Consider the following 18,045-nt stretch of genomic DNA (forward strand, 5'->3'; position numbering starts at 1 on the left):
CATAAGGTTTGCTAACTTTAAAAGTGTTGGTAAGATAAACGGAAGCAAAAATAGACGGTGCTATACCTATTTCAAGAAATACTTATTATAATGTGGATTTTATATTACTCAATATTTTTTATTCATTCATTCACTCCTTTCTCCCCCACCTAAATGAGAATATATATATAGGAGGAATACACAGGGAAATCTTTTCTGATAATGGACATAGACTTGTTCACTTACTTTTCTGGGTACTGTAATGGGGGCCCCCAACTCACAGGGAGGAGAGGCTATCCCCACGGCTAGACGTTTCCTCCAGCTCAACCCAGGGTCATCTACTAGAGACCCCAGCCTTGCAATCACACCTTTGTTGCCTTTTTTTTATTATTCGCGTTTCTTGGTTCTTATTTGTTCAGGGAGTAGATCAACTATGTTTTATTCTGCTAATTTCAATGATATATTGACAGATAAATACACATGGCTAAAGACAAAGTAAAATTCATTTCTTTGAATGTCCATGGGGTGTTAAATCCAATCAAACACAGTAAAATTCTATCCAAAATGAAAAAAGAACAAGCCCATATAGTATATTTACAGGAAACTCACTTACGTGATATTGAGCATAGAAAACTAAAGAGAATGGGTTTCACTAATTTGTTTTTATGATATAAATCAAGACATAGGAGAGGAGTTGCTATTCTCATCTCAAGCAAGCTAAATTTTGAAAAAGTATTCAAAATGGGAGATAAGGAGGGCAGATGTATTCTGGTAAGGGGGAATATAGATGGAAATCCAGTTACTTTATTGAATATATACACATGCCCAGGAAGTGATACTAGTTTCTTCCAGAAAATTACTAATATTATGGTAATGGAAACAGAAGGTCTCCTGATATGTGGGGGAGACTTAAATTTACAATTACAACCAAAGTTAGACTCTTCCAATAGAAAAACCTATGAAACAAAGTCCTTACATAAGAAAGTCAACACACTCTTTTTGAGGATGTTGGTCTCATTGATATATGGAGGGACCTTTTCCCGACAGAAGGGATTACACTCATTATTCTGCGCCCCCGCCCCCCATTCCGTATATACAAGAACAGACTATTTCATAATATTTGGAAAAGACAAAGACAAAATAAACACTCGTGGAATTGGGACAATAGATGTAAGTGACCATGCACCTATATATTTATCTGTTGATTCTGACCTACAACCAAAGAATACTATTTGGAAACTAAATTCAAGTCTACTCAATGATCCCTATTTTAAGGAACAACTTAAAAAGAGAAATTGGTCTTTACTTAGAATTCAATGATAATGGAGAGGTTTCACCTCCCATTCTATGGGATACTCTGAAGGCTGTCTTAAGAGAGAAAATTATAGCGATATCTTCATATAAAGAAAAAAATAAGGAATAAAACATTACAGGAATTACAAAATAGGCTGAAGGAACTAGAAAAAAACACAAATTGAATTTGGCCCAGGATACATTGGAGGAAATTTTAAAAATTTGGAATGAAATTAATAGTTTGGCTACGCAAGATATCAGGAAACAGAGACATTATGAAAGTGGATCTAAGTCTATGTTTATAATGGCGTGGAAACTGAAGAAAAAATTAGCAAAAAATACAATTCATAGAATTAGGGATCCAAGAACAAAAATGATAAAAAATGAGCTAAGTGAAATTCAAGAAGCTTTTGAAGTGTTTTACAAAACTCTATATTCCAAAGTTCCAGAGGGAAGCATAACCCAAATTGACACTTTCCTGAATTCTTTAGAGTTACCCACTTTAAGCGAAGAGCAAAATAGAACAATGACTGTTGACATAACTGAAGTTGAACTAAACACTGCAATTAGTAGGCTTAAATTAAGCAAGTCACCAGGTTCAGATGGATATACGGCAGAGTGGTATAAAGAGTTTAAAAATGAGTTCATTCCTGTCTTACTCCCCACACTGAACTGGGCTCTAAGAAAGGCACAAATGCCACCCAGCTGGAAGGAGGCGATAACCTCAGCCATACCGAAAGAAGGCAAGGATAAAATGGAATGTGGGTCGTTTAGACCAATATCCGTTCTTAATGTAGATTATAGAATATCTACCTCCATCATGGCCAAACGGTTAGAAGAGTTTCTACCCATACTGATACATAAGGATCAGACAGGTTTTATACAACAATGCCAAACACAAGACAATATACGAAGGACACTTCACATTATGGATCATTTTTTAAAAAATGAAATTGAAGCAATAGTGATAAGCGTGGATGCTGAAAAGGCATTTGATTTGGTTAATTGGAATTTTCTTTACAGAGTTTTACATAGATTTGGTCTACATGACACAATTATTAAAACTATACAGGCACTATACAACAATCCTATTGCTAGGATTAAAATCCATGGATATTTATCTCATAGTTTTACCCTAGAAAGGGGTATGAGACATTGAGGAGAGGATACTTTTCATCCACATACAGGCAATTTTAGCTGATAACAATCTACAAAGTTACATAAATAATATTGACAACCCGTGGGTGAAATGGACTCTTAAAATATGGAAAACTATTATAAAAGAATATAAACTAGAGGGAGATATTGCAATTCTTAAATGGTGTGCATATGACTTGGATTTTACGCCAAATACACTGGATGCTAGATTTAAGGAATAACTAAGCTAAAGGAATAACAGTTCTTTGCAATATAATGAAAGAAGGAACACTATTCAGTTTTGAAATGCTTAAAGGGAAACACTTATTAGAAAAACAAGATTTTTATCCGTATTTACAGATGCAACAGTATGTTAATAGGAGGGTTAAAAATGTAACCAAGGCAAGTACATGTTTGACAGAGCTATTTAGAAAAGCATATAATTCAAATAACTGTAGTAGAATCATTTCAAGCGTGTATAAAGGTTTGTCGAATCTTAAAACACATTCAACTTCATACATTAAAACAAAATGGGAGAAGGAAGGAGGGATAATAATATCTAAGGAAGACTGGACAATAATATGGAGGTATCAATGGAAGTGTACCAGTTCACAGAAATAGAGGGAGTTCTGGTGGAAAAACTTGATAAGATATTTTATTACACCCTCTCAGAAATCCCATTATGATAGTAACCCCCCCCCCCCCCCGGTTTGCTAGAGAAATTGTGGAAATCAAAATGCAAACCATTATATTTTCTGGGATTACCCTGTTATCAAAGACTATTGGAGTGGGATACACAATGTCCTACAAGACATTTTTAAATGTGAAATACCCTTAGAAAGAAAGACCATATATTTTGGGTATATACCTCGAGAATGGCTGAAAAGAGATAAATATTTAATGAATATACTGCTGGTGGCCGGTAAAAAGACGCTTACCAGCAACACCTCAAATACTGTCTAGGTAGTCTCCAGCCCCTTGGTATGAACATAGAATTCTCCAACTTCCGGTAATTCCCTGCCCCTCCCTTCCTCTATCCCTATGTCACTCTGCCCCCTCCCTCAGCTGCCCATCACCTCCCTCATGGTTCCGCCTCCTTCTACTACCCATTGTGTTTTTCCCTATTCCTGCTTCACCTTTCCTGCCTTTCACCTCCCTGCTTCCCCTCCCCCACCCCTTTATCTTTCCCCTTACTGGTTTTTCACCTGGAACCTACCAGCCTTCTCCTTCCCACCCTCCCCCACCTTCTTTATAGGGCCTCTGCCCCTTCCCTCTTCAGTCCTGACAAAGGGTTCCGGCCTGAAACGTTGACTCATTTTTTCCATGGATGCTGCCCAACCTGCTGAGTTCCTCCAGCGTGTTGTGAGTGTTGTTTTGACTCCAGAATCTGCATATTATTTTGTGTTTACTCTTACCAGGAAATGGTTATAACAGGAGTGCCTAACTTTAAATGTATGGATGGAAATTACAATGGACATTTACAAAATGGAGAAGATAACAGCATCTGTTAATCATCAGTTGGAACAATTTGATTCATACTGGGAAAAATGTTTTAACTACATAACACATCGTAGGCCTGATTTTATTCTCACAAGTCAATGAATATGTTGTAAAAAAAAGATCACTCCCTACTTGTACGTAGTTTTCTCCTTTCGATTGTTCTTTCTTTCCTCTCTTTTCTATAGGTGTATATCTCAGATAAATATTATGTGGAGATTTGTGGCAAATATGATTACATGATATATATGTACAGTATCTGAAATACATCTCACGGAAATGTTTGTTTGATGATGAAATTCAATAAAAAATAAATTACGGAAGATTTGGCATGACATCTAAAACTTTGACAAACTTCTATAAATGTGTAGTGGAGAGTGTACTGACTATCTGCATCACAGCCCGGTATGGAAACACCAATGGCCTTTTATGGCAAAGCCTACAAAAAGTAGTGGAATCAGCCCAGTCCATCACAGGTAAAGCCCTCCCCACCATTGAGCACATGTACACGAAGCGTTATCGCAGGAAAGATGCATCCATTATCAAGGACCACATCACCCAGGACATGCTCTCATCTTGCTGCTGCCATCAGGAAGGTGAAGGAGCCTCAGGACCCACACTACAAGGTTCAAGAAGAGTTATTACCTCTCAACCATCAGACTCTTGAACCAAAGAGAATAACTTCAATTGCCCCATCATTGAAATGTTCCCTTAACCAATGGAACACTTTCAAGGACTCTTCATTTCATATTTTTGATATTTATTGTTTATTTTTAATTATTTTTGTATTTGCAGTTTGCTGTCTTTTGCACACTGGTTGGATGCCCGTTAGTACAGACTTTTGCTGATTCTATTATGGATTTATTGAAATCGCAGGGTCGTATATGGCGACATATATATACTTTAATGATATATTTACTTTGAAGTTTGAACATAATTGCTGCCCAACTGCATTTTATTAGTGTCATTTAAGGAATTGTTAAGGCAGGTGACCTAGAGCTTCATTGTAGAAAGTTTTAATGAAGGAAATGAACATTAGAGCAGCGGACTGGATGTCAATCAAATGGAATAGCATAATGCCATAGATCCATTACCAAGCTACAGCCTCCCACAACCACCTTGCTACTCCTACCACATTGGATCCTGAAAGAGCTCCATTCCATCCTCTCAGTCTCTCCACCTCTATCAAGTGCACCATGCAAATGCGTGGTCAGGCATTTCACACAAGAGCCTCTGAAATGTCATCATTCTTTCTGAAATATGGCTTCCCTCCATCAGGGTTAAGAGGACTTGACCACATTTCATGCTTGTCTAACATCTCTGCTCTCACCCCTTCTCCTCCCAGACAGAACAAAGATCAAAATGCTTTGCTCCTCAAGTTCATGCAAAAAAAATTACACACAAAATCTCAGCATTAAACTATAAAAGATAGCAATAGAAAGCAATACAGTTCTTTAAAGAGGTAAATTCTCATACTTACAGGGTATGAATCTTGCCAAGTGCTTAAAGCTGCCACAACCGCAGAAAGATTGGTTTTCCTTTCCTCTTCATAGTCATCTTGTGAATTCCGAATTAAATCACGATAAACTGTTAAGCAGTCTTCATACCGTTCCAATCTGTACAACTGAATTTGCAGAAGAGGTGAAGTTAACTATAGAAAATAAAGATGCTTTTATTCCAGTAAAGATCTCAACCTGATTTACTAAATAAATTTTCAAGGGATAGGAAGACATTTGGTAAGAGTTGTGCTTATTCTCTGTCCCTATTTGCTCCTCAACAAGGGAGAAATCAAAAATCAACCATTTTGACAGGCCTGCAGCCACAACCAGACTAGAATAAATCATAGAGCACGAAAGCCCATTATATCCACTTGGACATGTTAACCAGCCACACTAACCCATTTTCCTGCACTAGGTTCATTGCCTATTTCATTCTCTGTCTAAATAGCTCTTATAGCAATTAGATCTTAAGAAATGGGAGCAAAATTAGACTGTTCAGCACATCAAGTCTGCTCTGCCATTCCATCATAGCTGATTTATTATCCCCCAACACCATTCTCCTGCCTTCTCCCTGTAACCTTTGACATCCTGTCTAATCAAGAAACCTTCAACCTCTGCTTTAGATATACCCAATGACTTCACCTCCACAGCCATTTGTAGCAATGAATTCCACAGATTCACCATCCTATGGTTGAAGAAATTCCTCCTCATCTCTGTTCTAAAGGGACATCTCTCTATTCTGAGGGTGTACCCTCTGGACCGGGACTCACCCACTATAAGAAACAATGTCTCCACGTTCACCCTATCTAGGCCTTTCAGTATTCGATGGATTTCAATGAGATCCCTCCTCCCCCACATTCTTCTGAACCCAAGCAAATGCAGGCCTAGAGCTATCAAGCTCAGCTCATGGGTTAACCCTTTCATTCCCAGAATCATTCTCATGAACCTCCCCTGGAACTTTGCCAATGCCAGTACGTATTTTCTCAAATAAGGTGCCCAGATCAGCTCATAATACCCAAGTGCTGTCAGACCAATGCCTTATAAAGCCTCAGCATCACATCCTTGATCTTGTAAGACCACGAGATAAAGGAGCAGAATCCAGCTATTTGGACCATCAAATCTGCTCTGCCATTTCATCATGGCTGATCCAAATTTCCTCTCAGCCCCAATCTCCTGCCATCTAATAGGCAGTTAGCTAAGAGTACCCCCATGGCCATTCCCCTCAGAAATAAATATACAACTGTGGACACTGTTGTGGGGGATGACCTCCCAGGGAAACGTCATGGAGAGCAGGTTATTGACAGTAAGCATGGGTCCGTGGTGCAGAAGGGAAAGAGGAAGAAGGGAACAGTAGTGATAGGAAACTCGATAGTCAGGGAACAGACAGGAGATTCTGCGGACATCAATGGAACTCCCAGATGGCATGTTGCCTCTCAGGTGCCAGAGTCGGGGACGTCTTGATTACATCCACAACATTTTGGAAAGAGTCAGAGGAGCCAGATGTATTGGTATATATTTGTACCAATGACATAGGAAGGGAAAACAAAGAGGTCCAGAAAAGAGAATTTAGAGAACTAGGTAGAAAGCTGAGAAGGGCCTCCAGGGTAGTAATTTTTGGATTGCTGCCTGTGCCATGCGCTAGTGAGGGTAGAAACAGGATGATCTGGCAAATAAATGCGTGGCTGAGAAGCTGGTACAGGGGGCAGGGCTTCGGGTTCTTGAATCATTTGGATCTTTTCTGGGGGAGGCATGACCTGTTCAAAAGTGATGGGTTGCACCTGAACCTGAGGGGAACCAATATTCTCACAGGCAGGTTTGTTTTGAGCTGTCAGGGAGGGTTTAAGCTAGTCTGGCAGGGGGGGTGGGGGGTGGGAACCAAAGTGAAGAGACTCAGGATGGTAAAAAAAGGAAAAGAAAGTGTGCAGGCAGATGATAGAACATAATGACAGTCAGCAGAGTGAGTATCAGTGCAGAATCAAAAAGGGTAGCAAATACAGTACTCAAAGTGTTCTATCTCAATGCACGGTGTATAAGAAATAAGGTGGATGATCTTGTTGCACTATTACAGATTGTCAGGAATGATGTGGCGATTACTAAATTGTGGCTGAAGGATGGTTGTAGTTGGGAGCTGAATGTCCAAGGTTAGAAACATAGAAAACCTACAGCACAACACCGGCCCTTCAGCCCAGAAAGCTGTACCGAACATGTCCTAACCTGAGAAATTACCTAGGGTTACCAAAAGCCCTCTATTTTTCTGAGCTCCATATACCTCTCCGGGAGTCTCTTAAAAGACCCTATCGCATCCGCCTCCACCACCGTTGCCGGCAGCCCATTCCACGCACTCACCATTCTCTGCATAAAAAACTTACCCCTGACATCTCCTGTGTACCTACTCCCCAGCACCTTAAAACTGTGCTCTCTCGTGCTAGCCATTTCAGCCCTGGGAGAAAACCTCTGACTATCCACACGATCAATGCCTCTCTTCCGCTTTTAGACCAAAGCAAACATTAGTGGGAAGGCAGAGGATTGGTAAGCTTTTAAAAACCTACACAGAGCAACTAAATGAATCATTAAGAGGGAAAGCATGAAATATGAAAGCAAGTTAGCAAACAATATTAAAGTGTAAAGTAAAAGCTTTTTGAAGTATGTAAAAAATAAAAGAGGTGAGAGTGGCTACAGAACTGCTAAAAGATGAAGCAGAAGAGATAATAACAGGGACCAAGGAAATAGCAAATGAACTAAATGAGTATTTTGCATCAGTCTTCACTGTGGAAGACACTAGCAGTGTGCCAGATGTTGAAGGGTGTGAGGGAAGAGAAGTGGGTGCAGTTACTATTACAAGGGAGGTGTTCAAAAAACTGAAAGACCTAAAGGGACATAAGTCACCTCAGCCAGATAAACTGCACCCAAGGGTTCTGAAAGAGGTAGCGGCAGATATTGTGGTGGCAATAGAAATGATCTTTCAAAAATCACTGGACTCTGGCATGGTGCCAGAGGACTGGAAAATTGCCAATGTCAGTCCACTCTTTGAAAGGAGGAAGGCAGCATAAAAGAAACTATAGACCAGTTAGACTGACCTCTGTGGTTAGGAAGACGTTAGAGTCATTGGTTAAGGATGAGGTTATCAAGTACTTGGTGATAGAAGACAAGGTTCAGGATGTTAACAGACCTGAACAGATCAGATATGGCAAAGTTATTTCCCATGGTTGGAGAGTCCAGGACAAGAGGGCACGAATTCAGAATTGAAGGATGTCCATTTAGAAATGAGATGCAGAGAAATTACTTTAGTCAGAGGGTGGTAAGTCTGTGGAATTTGTTGCCACGAGCAGCTGTGGAGGACAAGTCATTGGGTGTATTTAAGACAGAGATAGATAGGTTCTTGATTGGCCAGGGCATCAAAGGGTATGGGGAGAAGGCAGGGGAGTGGGGATGACTGGAAGAATTGGATCAGCCCATGATTGAATGGTGGAGCAGACTCAATGTTCCAAATGGCCTACTTCTTTTCCTATATCTTATGATAGGACAAAGTCTGCATGGTTTCCTTAAGGGAAAATCTTGCCTGATGAACCTGCTGGAATTCTTTGAGGAGATTACATGTAGGATGAAAGGGATGCAATAGATGTTGTATATTTGACCTTTAGAAGGCCTTTGACAAGCTTCCACACAAGGCTGCTTCCCAAGTTAAGAGCCCATGGTATTACAGGAAAGCCACTGACATGGTTAGAGCATTGGCTGATTGGTAGGAGGCAGCACGTGGGAATAAAAGGATCCTTTTCAGGTTGGCTGCCAGTGATTCGTGGTGTTCCACAGGGGTCAGTGTTGGGACCGCTTCTTTTTATGCTGTATATCAATGATTTAGATGATGGAATAGATGATTTTGTTGCCAATATAATTGGGCAAGAGAACAGCAAATGAAATACAACATTGGAAAATGCATGGTCATGCACTTTGGTGGTAGAACTAAATTTCCAGACTATTTTCTAAATGGGGAGCAAATGTAAAAGTCTGAGATGCAAAGGGACTAGGGAGTCCTTGTGAAGAACACACAGACACACAGAAAACCTTCAGCACAATACAGGCTGTGCCGAACATGTCCCTACCTTAGAACTACCTAGGTTTTACCCATAGCCCGCTATTTTTCTAAGCTCCATGCAGTCATCCAGGAGTCTCTTAAAAGACCCTATCATATCCGCCTCCACCACTGCCGCCAGAAGCCCATTTCACGTGCTCACCACTCTCTGCGCAAGAAACTTACCCCCGACATCTCTTCTGTACCTACTTCCAAGCACCTTAAAAATATGTCCTCTTGTGCTAGCCATTTCAGCCCTGGGGGAAAGCCTCTGACTATCCACACGATCGATGCCTCTCAATTATCTTGTACACCTCTATCAGGTCACCTCCCATCCTCTGTTCCTCCAAGGAAAAAAAGGCCGAGTTCACTCAGCCTATTCTCATAAGGCATGCTCCCCAATCCAGGCAGCATCCTTGTAAGTCTCCTCTGCACCTTTTCTATGGCTTCCACATCCTTCCCGTAGTGAGGTGACCAGAATTGAGCACAGTACTCCAAGTGGGGTCTGACCAGGGTCCTATATAGCTGTAACATTACCTCTCAGCTCTTAAACTCAATCCCACGATTGATGAAGGCCAATACACCGTATGCCTTTGTAGCCACACAGTCAACCTGCGAAGCAGCTTTGAGTGTCCTATGGACTCAGATCCCAAGATCCCTCTGATCCTCCACACTGCCAGCAGTCTTTCCATTAATATTATGTTCTACCATCATATTTGACCTACCAAAATGAACCACCTCACATTTATCTGGGTTGAACTCCATCTGCCACTTCTCAGCCCAGTTTTGCATCCTATCAATGTCCTGCTGTAACCTCTGACAGTCCTCCACACTATCCACAACACCTCCAACCTTTGTGTCATCAGCAAACTTACTAACCCATCCCTCCACTTCCTCATCCAGGGCATTTATAAAAATCACAAAGAGTAGGGGTCCCAGAACAGATCCCTGAGGCACATCTGGTCAGTGGCCTCCATGCAGAATATGACCTGTCTACAACCACACTTTGCTTTCTGTGGGCAAGCCAGTTCTGGATCCACAAAGCAATGTCCCCTTGGATCCTATGCCTCCTTATTTTCTCAATAAGCCTTGCATGGGGTACCTTATCAAATGCCTTGCTGAAATCCATACACACTACATCTACTGCTCTACCTTCTTCAACGTGTTTAATCACATCCTCAAAAAATTCAATCAGGCTTGTAAGGCACCACCTGCCTTTGACAAAGCCATGCTGACTATTCCTAATCATATTATGCCTCTCCAAATATTCATAAATCCTGCCTCTCAAGATCTTCTCCATCAGCTTACCAACTACTGAAGTAAGACTCACTGGTCTATAATTTCCTGGGCTACCCCTACTCCCTTTCTTGAAAAAGGGAACAACATCCACAACCCTCCAATCCTCCGGAACCTCTCCCATCCCCATTGATGATGCAAAGATCATTGCCAGAGGCTCAGCAATCTCCTCCCTCACTTCCCACAGTAGCCTGGGGTGTAAGTCATCTCTACAACCGCCAAGGTCCTTTTCCATAGTGAATACTGAAGCAAAGTATTCATTAAAGTACCTCTGCTGTTTCCTCCGGTTCCATACACACTTTTCCACTGTCATACTTGATTGGTCCTATTCTCTTGCGTCTTATCCTCTTGCTCTTCACATACTTGTAGAATGCCTTGGGATTTTCCTTAATCCTGTCCGCCGAGGCCTTCTCATGGCCCCTTCTGGCTCTCCTAATTTCATCCTTAAGCTCCTTCCTGCTAGCCTTATAATCTTCTAGATCTCTAACATTACCTAGCTTTTTGAACCTTTCATAAGCTCTTCTTTTCTTTTTGACTAGATTTACAACAGCCTTTGTACACCACAGTTCCCGTACCCTACCATAACTTCCCTGTCTCACTGGAACGTACCTACTCCGAACTCCATGGAAATATCCCCTGAACATTTGCCACATTTCTTCCGTACATTCCCCTGAGAACATCTGTTTCCAATTCATGCTTCCAAGTTCCTGCTTGATAGCATCATATTTCCCCTTACTCCAATTAAATGTTTTCCTAACTTGTCTGTTCCTATCCCTCTCTAATGCTATGGTAAAGGAGATAGAATTGTGATCACTATCTCCAAAATGCTCTCCCACTGAGAGATCTGACACCTGACTAGGTTCATTTCCCAATACCAGATCAAGTACAGCCTCTCCTCTTGTAGGCTTATTTACATATTGTGTCAAGAAACCTTCATGAACACACCTAACAAACTCTACCACATCTAAACCCTTCACTCTCGGGACATGCCAAACAATATTTGGAAAATTAAAATCTCCCACAACAACCCTATTATTATTACTCCTTTCCAGAATCTGTCTCCCTGTCTGCTCCTCTATGTCTCTGTTACTATTGGGTGGTCTATAAAAAACACCCAGTAGGGTTATTGACCCTTCCTATTCCTAACTTCTACCCACAGAGACTCCATAGACAACCCCTCCATGACTTCGTCCTTTTCTGCAGCCGTGACACTATCTCTGATCAGCAGTGCCACACCCCCACCTCTTTTGCCTCCCTTCCTATCCTTTCTGAAACATCTAAAGCCTGGCACTTGAAGTAACCATTCCTGCCCCTGCACCATCCAAGTCTCTGTAATGGCCACCACATCATAGCTCCAAGTGCTGATCCACACTCAAAGCTCATTCGCTTTAACACTCCTCGCGTTAAAATAGACACCACTCAAACCATCGGTCAGAGCACGTCCCTTCTCTATCACCTGCCTATCCTCCCTTTCACAGGGTCTCCAAGCTTTCTGTATTTGTGAGCCAAACTCCTCTTCCCCAGTCTCTTCAGTTCGGTTCCCACCCCCCAACAATCCTAGTTTAAACTCTCCCCAATAGCCTTAGCAAACCTCCCCGCCAGGATATTGGTCCCCCTCGGATTCAAGTGCAACCCGTCCTTTTTGTACAGGTCACACCTGCTTCAGAAGAGTTACCAATGATCCAGAAACCTGAATCCCTGCCCCCTGCTCCAATCCCTCAGCCACGCATTCATCCTCCACCTCATTCTGTTCCTATACTCACTGTCACGTGGCACAGGCAGTAATCCTGAGATTACTACCTTTGCGGTCCTGCTTCTCAACTTCCTTCCTAATTCCCTGTAGTCCGTTTTCAGGACCTCCTCCCTTTTCCTACCTATGTCGTTGGTACCGATATGTACCATGACCTCTGGCTGTTCTCCTTCCAACTGCAAGATATCGTGGACGCGATCAGAAACATCACAGACCCTGGAACCTGGGAGGCAAACTACCATCTGCGTTTCTTTCCTGCGTCACAGAATCACCTATCTGACCCCCTAACTATAAAGTCCCCTATTACTGCTGCCATCCTCTTCCTTTCCCTACCCTTCTAAGCCACAGGGTCAGACTCTGTGCCAGAGGTGCAACCACTGTTGCTTCCCCCAGGTAGGCCATCTCCCCCAACTGTACTCAAACAGGAGTACTTATTGTTAAGGGGGACAGCCACTGGGGTACTCTCTAGCATCTGCCTCTTGTCCTTCCCTCTCCTGACTGTTACCCACTTTTCAGTCTCCTGGGATCCCAGTGACTACCTGCCTACAGCTCCTCTCTGTCACCTCCTCACTCTCCCTGACCAGACGAAGGTCATCGAGTTGCAGCTCCAGCTCCCTAACGTGGTCTCTAAGGAGCTGTAGCTCAATGCACCTGGTGCAGATGTGGTCATCCGGGAGGCCGGGAGTCTCCGGGAGTCTCCAGGACCTCCACATCTGACACCGAGCACAGAACACTGGCCTCACGCACGTACTTTGTCTGTATTCTGAACAGATAACCTACCTCGCCTCGACCTTTTATCACTGAAGCCAAAGCCTTCCTACTCTGTCTCCCTCTACTCCATCGCCCGCTCTGTAAATCTGTCTTCTTTTTAAACTCTTCCTGCTGTTCTCACTGGCCGACCTTCACGCGCTTGCGCAGTCGTGCCCCGTTCAAACCTCAGAAGGTTAATTTGCAGGTAGAGTCGATGGTGAGGAAGGCAACTGCATTGTTCACATTCATTTCAAGAGGTCTAGAATACAAGAGCAGGGATGTGATGCTGAGGCTTTATAAGGCACTGGTGAGGCCTCACCTGAGTATTGTGTACAATTTTGGGCTCCTTATTTAGAAAGATGTCCTGGCATTGGAGAGGGTTCAGAGGAGGGTCAAAGAATGAATGGGTTATCATACGAGGAGTGTTTGATGGCTCTGGGTCTATACTCATGGGAATTTAGAAGGATAGGCGGGGGGGAGGGCGGATCTCACTGAAACTTTTCGAATGCTGAAAGGCCTAGTTGTGGAAAGGATGTTTCCCATGGTAGGGGAGTCTATGACAAGAGGGCACAGCCTCAGGATAGAGGGGGATCCATTTAAAACAGAGATGTGCATAAATTTGGTGGTGAATTTGTGGAATTGATTCCCACAGGCAGCTGTGGAAGCCAGATCACTGGGTGTAATTAAGGTGGAGCTTGATCAGTTCTTGATAGGACACGGCATCAAAGGTTACGGGGAGAAGGCTGGGAAGTGGGGCTGAGGAGGAGAAAAAAGGATGAGACATGATTGAACGGCAGAGCAGACATGACGGGCCAAATGGCCTAATTGTGCTCCTGTGTCTTATAGTCTTATCCCCCCTTATCCCTCAGTGCCCTGACCAGTCAAAAAGCTATCAACCAAACACTTGGCCTCCATAGCTGCCTCTGGCAGAAAAATATCCACAGATTCACTACTCTCTGGCTAAAGAAATTCTTCCTCACCTCTGTTCTAAAAGGACGCCCTTCTATTCTGAGCTGTGTCCTCTGGTCTTAGACTCTCCTACCTTAGGAAATATTCTCTCCATATCCACTCTGCCAAGCCCCTTCACCATTCAATAGGTTTCAATAAGGTCACCCCTCATTCTTCTAAATTCCAGTGAATAGAGGCCCAGAGCCCTCAAACGCTCTTCAAATGACAAGCTGTTTAATCCTGGAATCGTTTTTGGGAACTCCCTTTGAACCCTCTCCATTTTCAGCACATCCTTTCCAAGATAAAGGGCCCAAAACTGCTTACAATACTCCAAAAGAGGCCTTGCCAGTGCTTTATAAAGTCTCAACATTACATCCTTGGCGTTTATATTCTAGTCCTCTTCAAATGACAAGCCGTTTAATCCTGGAATCATTTTTGGGAACTCCCTTTGAACCCTCTCCATTTTCAGCACATCCTTTCTAAGATAAGGGGCCCAAAACCGCTCACAGTATTCCAAGTAAGGCCTCACCAGTGCTTTATAAAGTCTCAACATTACATCCTTGCTTTTATATTCTAGTCCTCTTGAAATGAATGCTAGCATTGCATTTACCCTCTTCACCACAGACTCAACCTGAAAATTAATTTTTCGGGAATCCTGCACAAGCACTCCCAAATCCCTTTGCACCTCAGATTTTTGGATTTTCTATTTAGGAAATGGTTAACCCTCTCATATCTTCTATCAAAGTGCACGACCATACATTTATTGACAATGTATTCCATCTGCCACTTCACTGCCCATTCTTCTAGTCCTTCTCAGAATCAAAATCAGGTTTATTACCACTGGCATGTGTCATGAAATTTGTTAACTTAGCAACAGCAGTTTGATGCAATACATAACATAGAAGAAAAATAAATAAATAACAGTATACCTATATTGAATAGATTAAAAATCTTGTAAAAAGCAGAAATTTTATATATTAAAAAGGTGGGGTAGTGTCCAAGGGTTCAATGCCCATTTAGGAATCGGATGGCAGAGGGGAAGAAGCTGTTCCTGAATCGCTGAGTGTGTGCCTTCAGGCTTCTGTACCTCCTACCTGATGGTAACAGTGAGAAAAGGGCATGCCCTGGGTGCTGGATTTCTTTAATAATTGTCGCTGCCTTTCTGAGACACCGCTCCTTGAAGATAGAAACATAGAAAATAGGTGCAGGAGTAGGCCATTCGGCCCTTCGAGCCTGCACCGCCATTTATTATGATCATGGCTGATCATCCAACTCAGAACCCCGCCCCAGCCTTCCCTCCATACCCCCTGACCCCTGTAGCCACAAGGGCCATATCTAACTCCCTCTTAAATATAGCCAATGAACTGGCCTCAACAGTTTGCTGTGGCAGAGAATTCCACAGATTCACCACTCTCTGTGTGAAGAAGTTTTTCCTAATCTCGGTCCTAAAAGGCTTCCCCTCTATCCTCAAACTGTGACCCCTCGTTCTGGACTTCCCCAACATCGGGAACAATCTTCCTGCATCTAGCCTGTCCAATCCCTTTAGGATCTTATACGTTTCAATCAAATCCCCCCTCAATCTTCTAAATTCCAACGAGTACAAGCCCAGTTCATCCAGTCTTTCTTCATATGAAAGTCCTGCCATCCCAGGAATCAATCTGGTGAACCTTCTTTGTACTCCCTCTATGGCAAAGATGTCTTTCCTCAGATTAGGGGACCAAAACTGCACACAATACTCCAGGTGTGGTCTCACCAAGGCCTTGTACAACTGCAGTAGTACCTCCCTGCTCCTGTACTCGAATCCTCTCGCTATAAATGCCAGCATACCATTCGCCTTTTTCACCGCCTGCTGTACCTGCATGCCCACTTTCAATGACTGGTGTATAATGACACCCAGGTCTCGTTGCACCTCCCCTTTTCCTAATCGGCCACCATTCAGATAATAATCTGTTTTCTTATTTTTGCCACCGAAGTGGATAACTTCACATTTATCCACATTAAATTGCATCTGCCATGAGTTTGCCCACTCACCCAACCTATCCAAGTCACCCTGCATCCTCTTAGCATCCTCCTCACTGCTAACACTGCCACCCAGCTTCGTGTCATCCGCAAACTTGGAGATGTTGCATTTAATTCCCTCATCCAAGTCATTAATATATATTGTAGACAACTGGGGTCCCAGCACTGAGCCTTGCGGTACCCCACTAGTCACCGCCTGCCATTCTGAAAAGGTCCCGTTTATTCCCACTCTTTGCTTCCTGTCTGCTAACCAATTCTCCACCCACACCAATACCTTACCCCCAATACCGTGTGCTTTAAGTTTGCACACTAATCTCCTGTGTGGGACCTTGTCAAAAGCCTTTTGAAAATCCAAATATACCACATCCACTGGTTCTCCCCTATCCACTCTACTAGTTACATCCTCAAAAAATTCTATGAGATTCGTCAGACATGATTTTCCTTTCACAAATCCATGCTGACTTTGTCCGATCATTTCACCGCTTTCCAAATGTGCTGTTATCACATCCTTGATAACTGACTCCAGCAGTTTCCCCACCACCGACGTTAGGCTAACCGGTCTATAATTCCCCGGTTTCTCTCTCCCTCCTTTTTTAAAAAGTGGGGTTACATTAGCCACCCTCCAATCCTCAGGAACTAGTCCAGAATCTAACGAGTTTTGAAAAATTAACACTAATGCATCCACTATTTCTTGGGCTACTTCCTTAAGCACTCTAGGATGCAGACCATCTGGCCCTGGGGATTTATCTGCCTTCAATCCCTTCAATTTACCTAACACCACTTCCCTACTAACATGTATTTCACTCAGTTCCTCCATCTCACTGGACCCTCTGTCCCTTACTATTTCTGGAAGATTATTTATGTCCTCCTTAGTGAAGACAGAACCAAAGTAATTATTCAATTGGTCTGCCATGTCCTTGCTCCCCATAATCAATTCACCTGTTTCTGTCTGTAGGGGACCTACATTTGTCTTAACCAATCTTTTTCTTTTCACATATCTATAAAAGCTTTTACAGTCCGTTTTTATGTTCCCCGCCAGTTTTCTCTCATAATCTTTTTTCCCCTTCCTAATTAAGCCCTTTGTCCTCCTCTGCTGAACTCTGAATTTCTCCCAGTCCTCAGGTGAGCCACTTTCTCTGGCTAATTTGTATGCTACTTCTTTGGAATTGATACTATCCCTAATTTCTCTTGTCAGCCACGGGTATTTTGTATTTATATCCTGGGTATTTTGTAGGCTAGTCCCCAAGATGGATCTGACTCAATTTACAACCCCCTGCAGCTTCTTTCAGGCCTGTGCAGTAGCCGCACCCCACCCCCCATTCCAGACAGTGATGCAGCCTGTCAGAATGCTCTCCATGGTACAACTATAGAAGTTTTTGAGTGTATTTGTTGATATACCAAATCTCTTCAAACTCCTGGTGAAGTCTAGACACTGTCTTGCCTGTCTAATTACTCAAAACTACCTGCCCCTCCACCTACCTTCGTTTTGTCTGCAAACTTTGCAACAGTCATCAACTCCATCATACAAATCATTGACACGTAGCATCAAAAGAATCAGTTTCAACACAGGAAGTTAAAAAAATACAAGGAGAATGGGATGAATGTAACATTAAGGTTAGTAGGTTAATCCATCGTTTCTTCAGGATTCTGGCAATCCTTCCAGAAACCAAGGAAATATCGGGAAGACTGGGTCCTCCTCATTGTTAGGCTTCCCGGTTTTTCTGCCAGCCCAATTGATTTCCTTCACCCAGTAGACATTCAGGGGGAACGTCATGCATAATCATCTTATTTTCTTGAGTAGACGCTCC

At 42.7% G+C, this 18,045-nt stretch overlaps 1 protein-coding gene across 1 annotated transcript in view; it reads right to left on the reverse strand.

Annotated features, from left to right (window-relative positions):
* srp72 (signal recognition particle 72) overlaps positions 1–18,045 on the reverse strand; it is a 135,435-nt gene that overhangs the window by 102,278 nt on the left and 15,112 nt on the right. The window contains exon 4 of the mRNA XM_063042557.1: positions 5,387–5,530. Coding sequence (XP_062898627.1) covers positions 5,387–5,530 — 144 coding nt within the window. The remainder of the gene's footprint in view (positions 1–5,386; positions 5,531–18,045) is intronic.

Source organism: Mobula hypostoma, chromosome 3 (genome assembly GCF_963921235.1).
Source record: "Mobula hypostoma chromosome 3, sMobHyp1.1, whole genome shotgun sequence".
Taxonomy (NCBI): Eukaryota; Metazoa; Chordata; class Chondrichthyes; order Myliobatiformes; family Myliobatidae; genus Mobula; species Mobula hypostoma.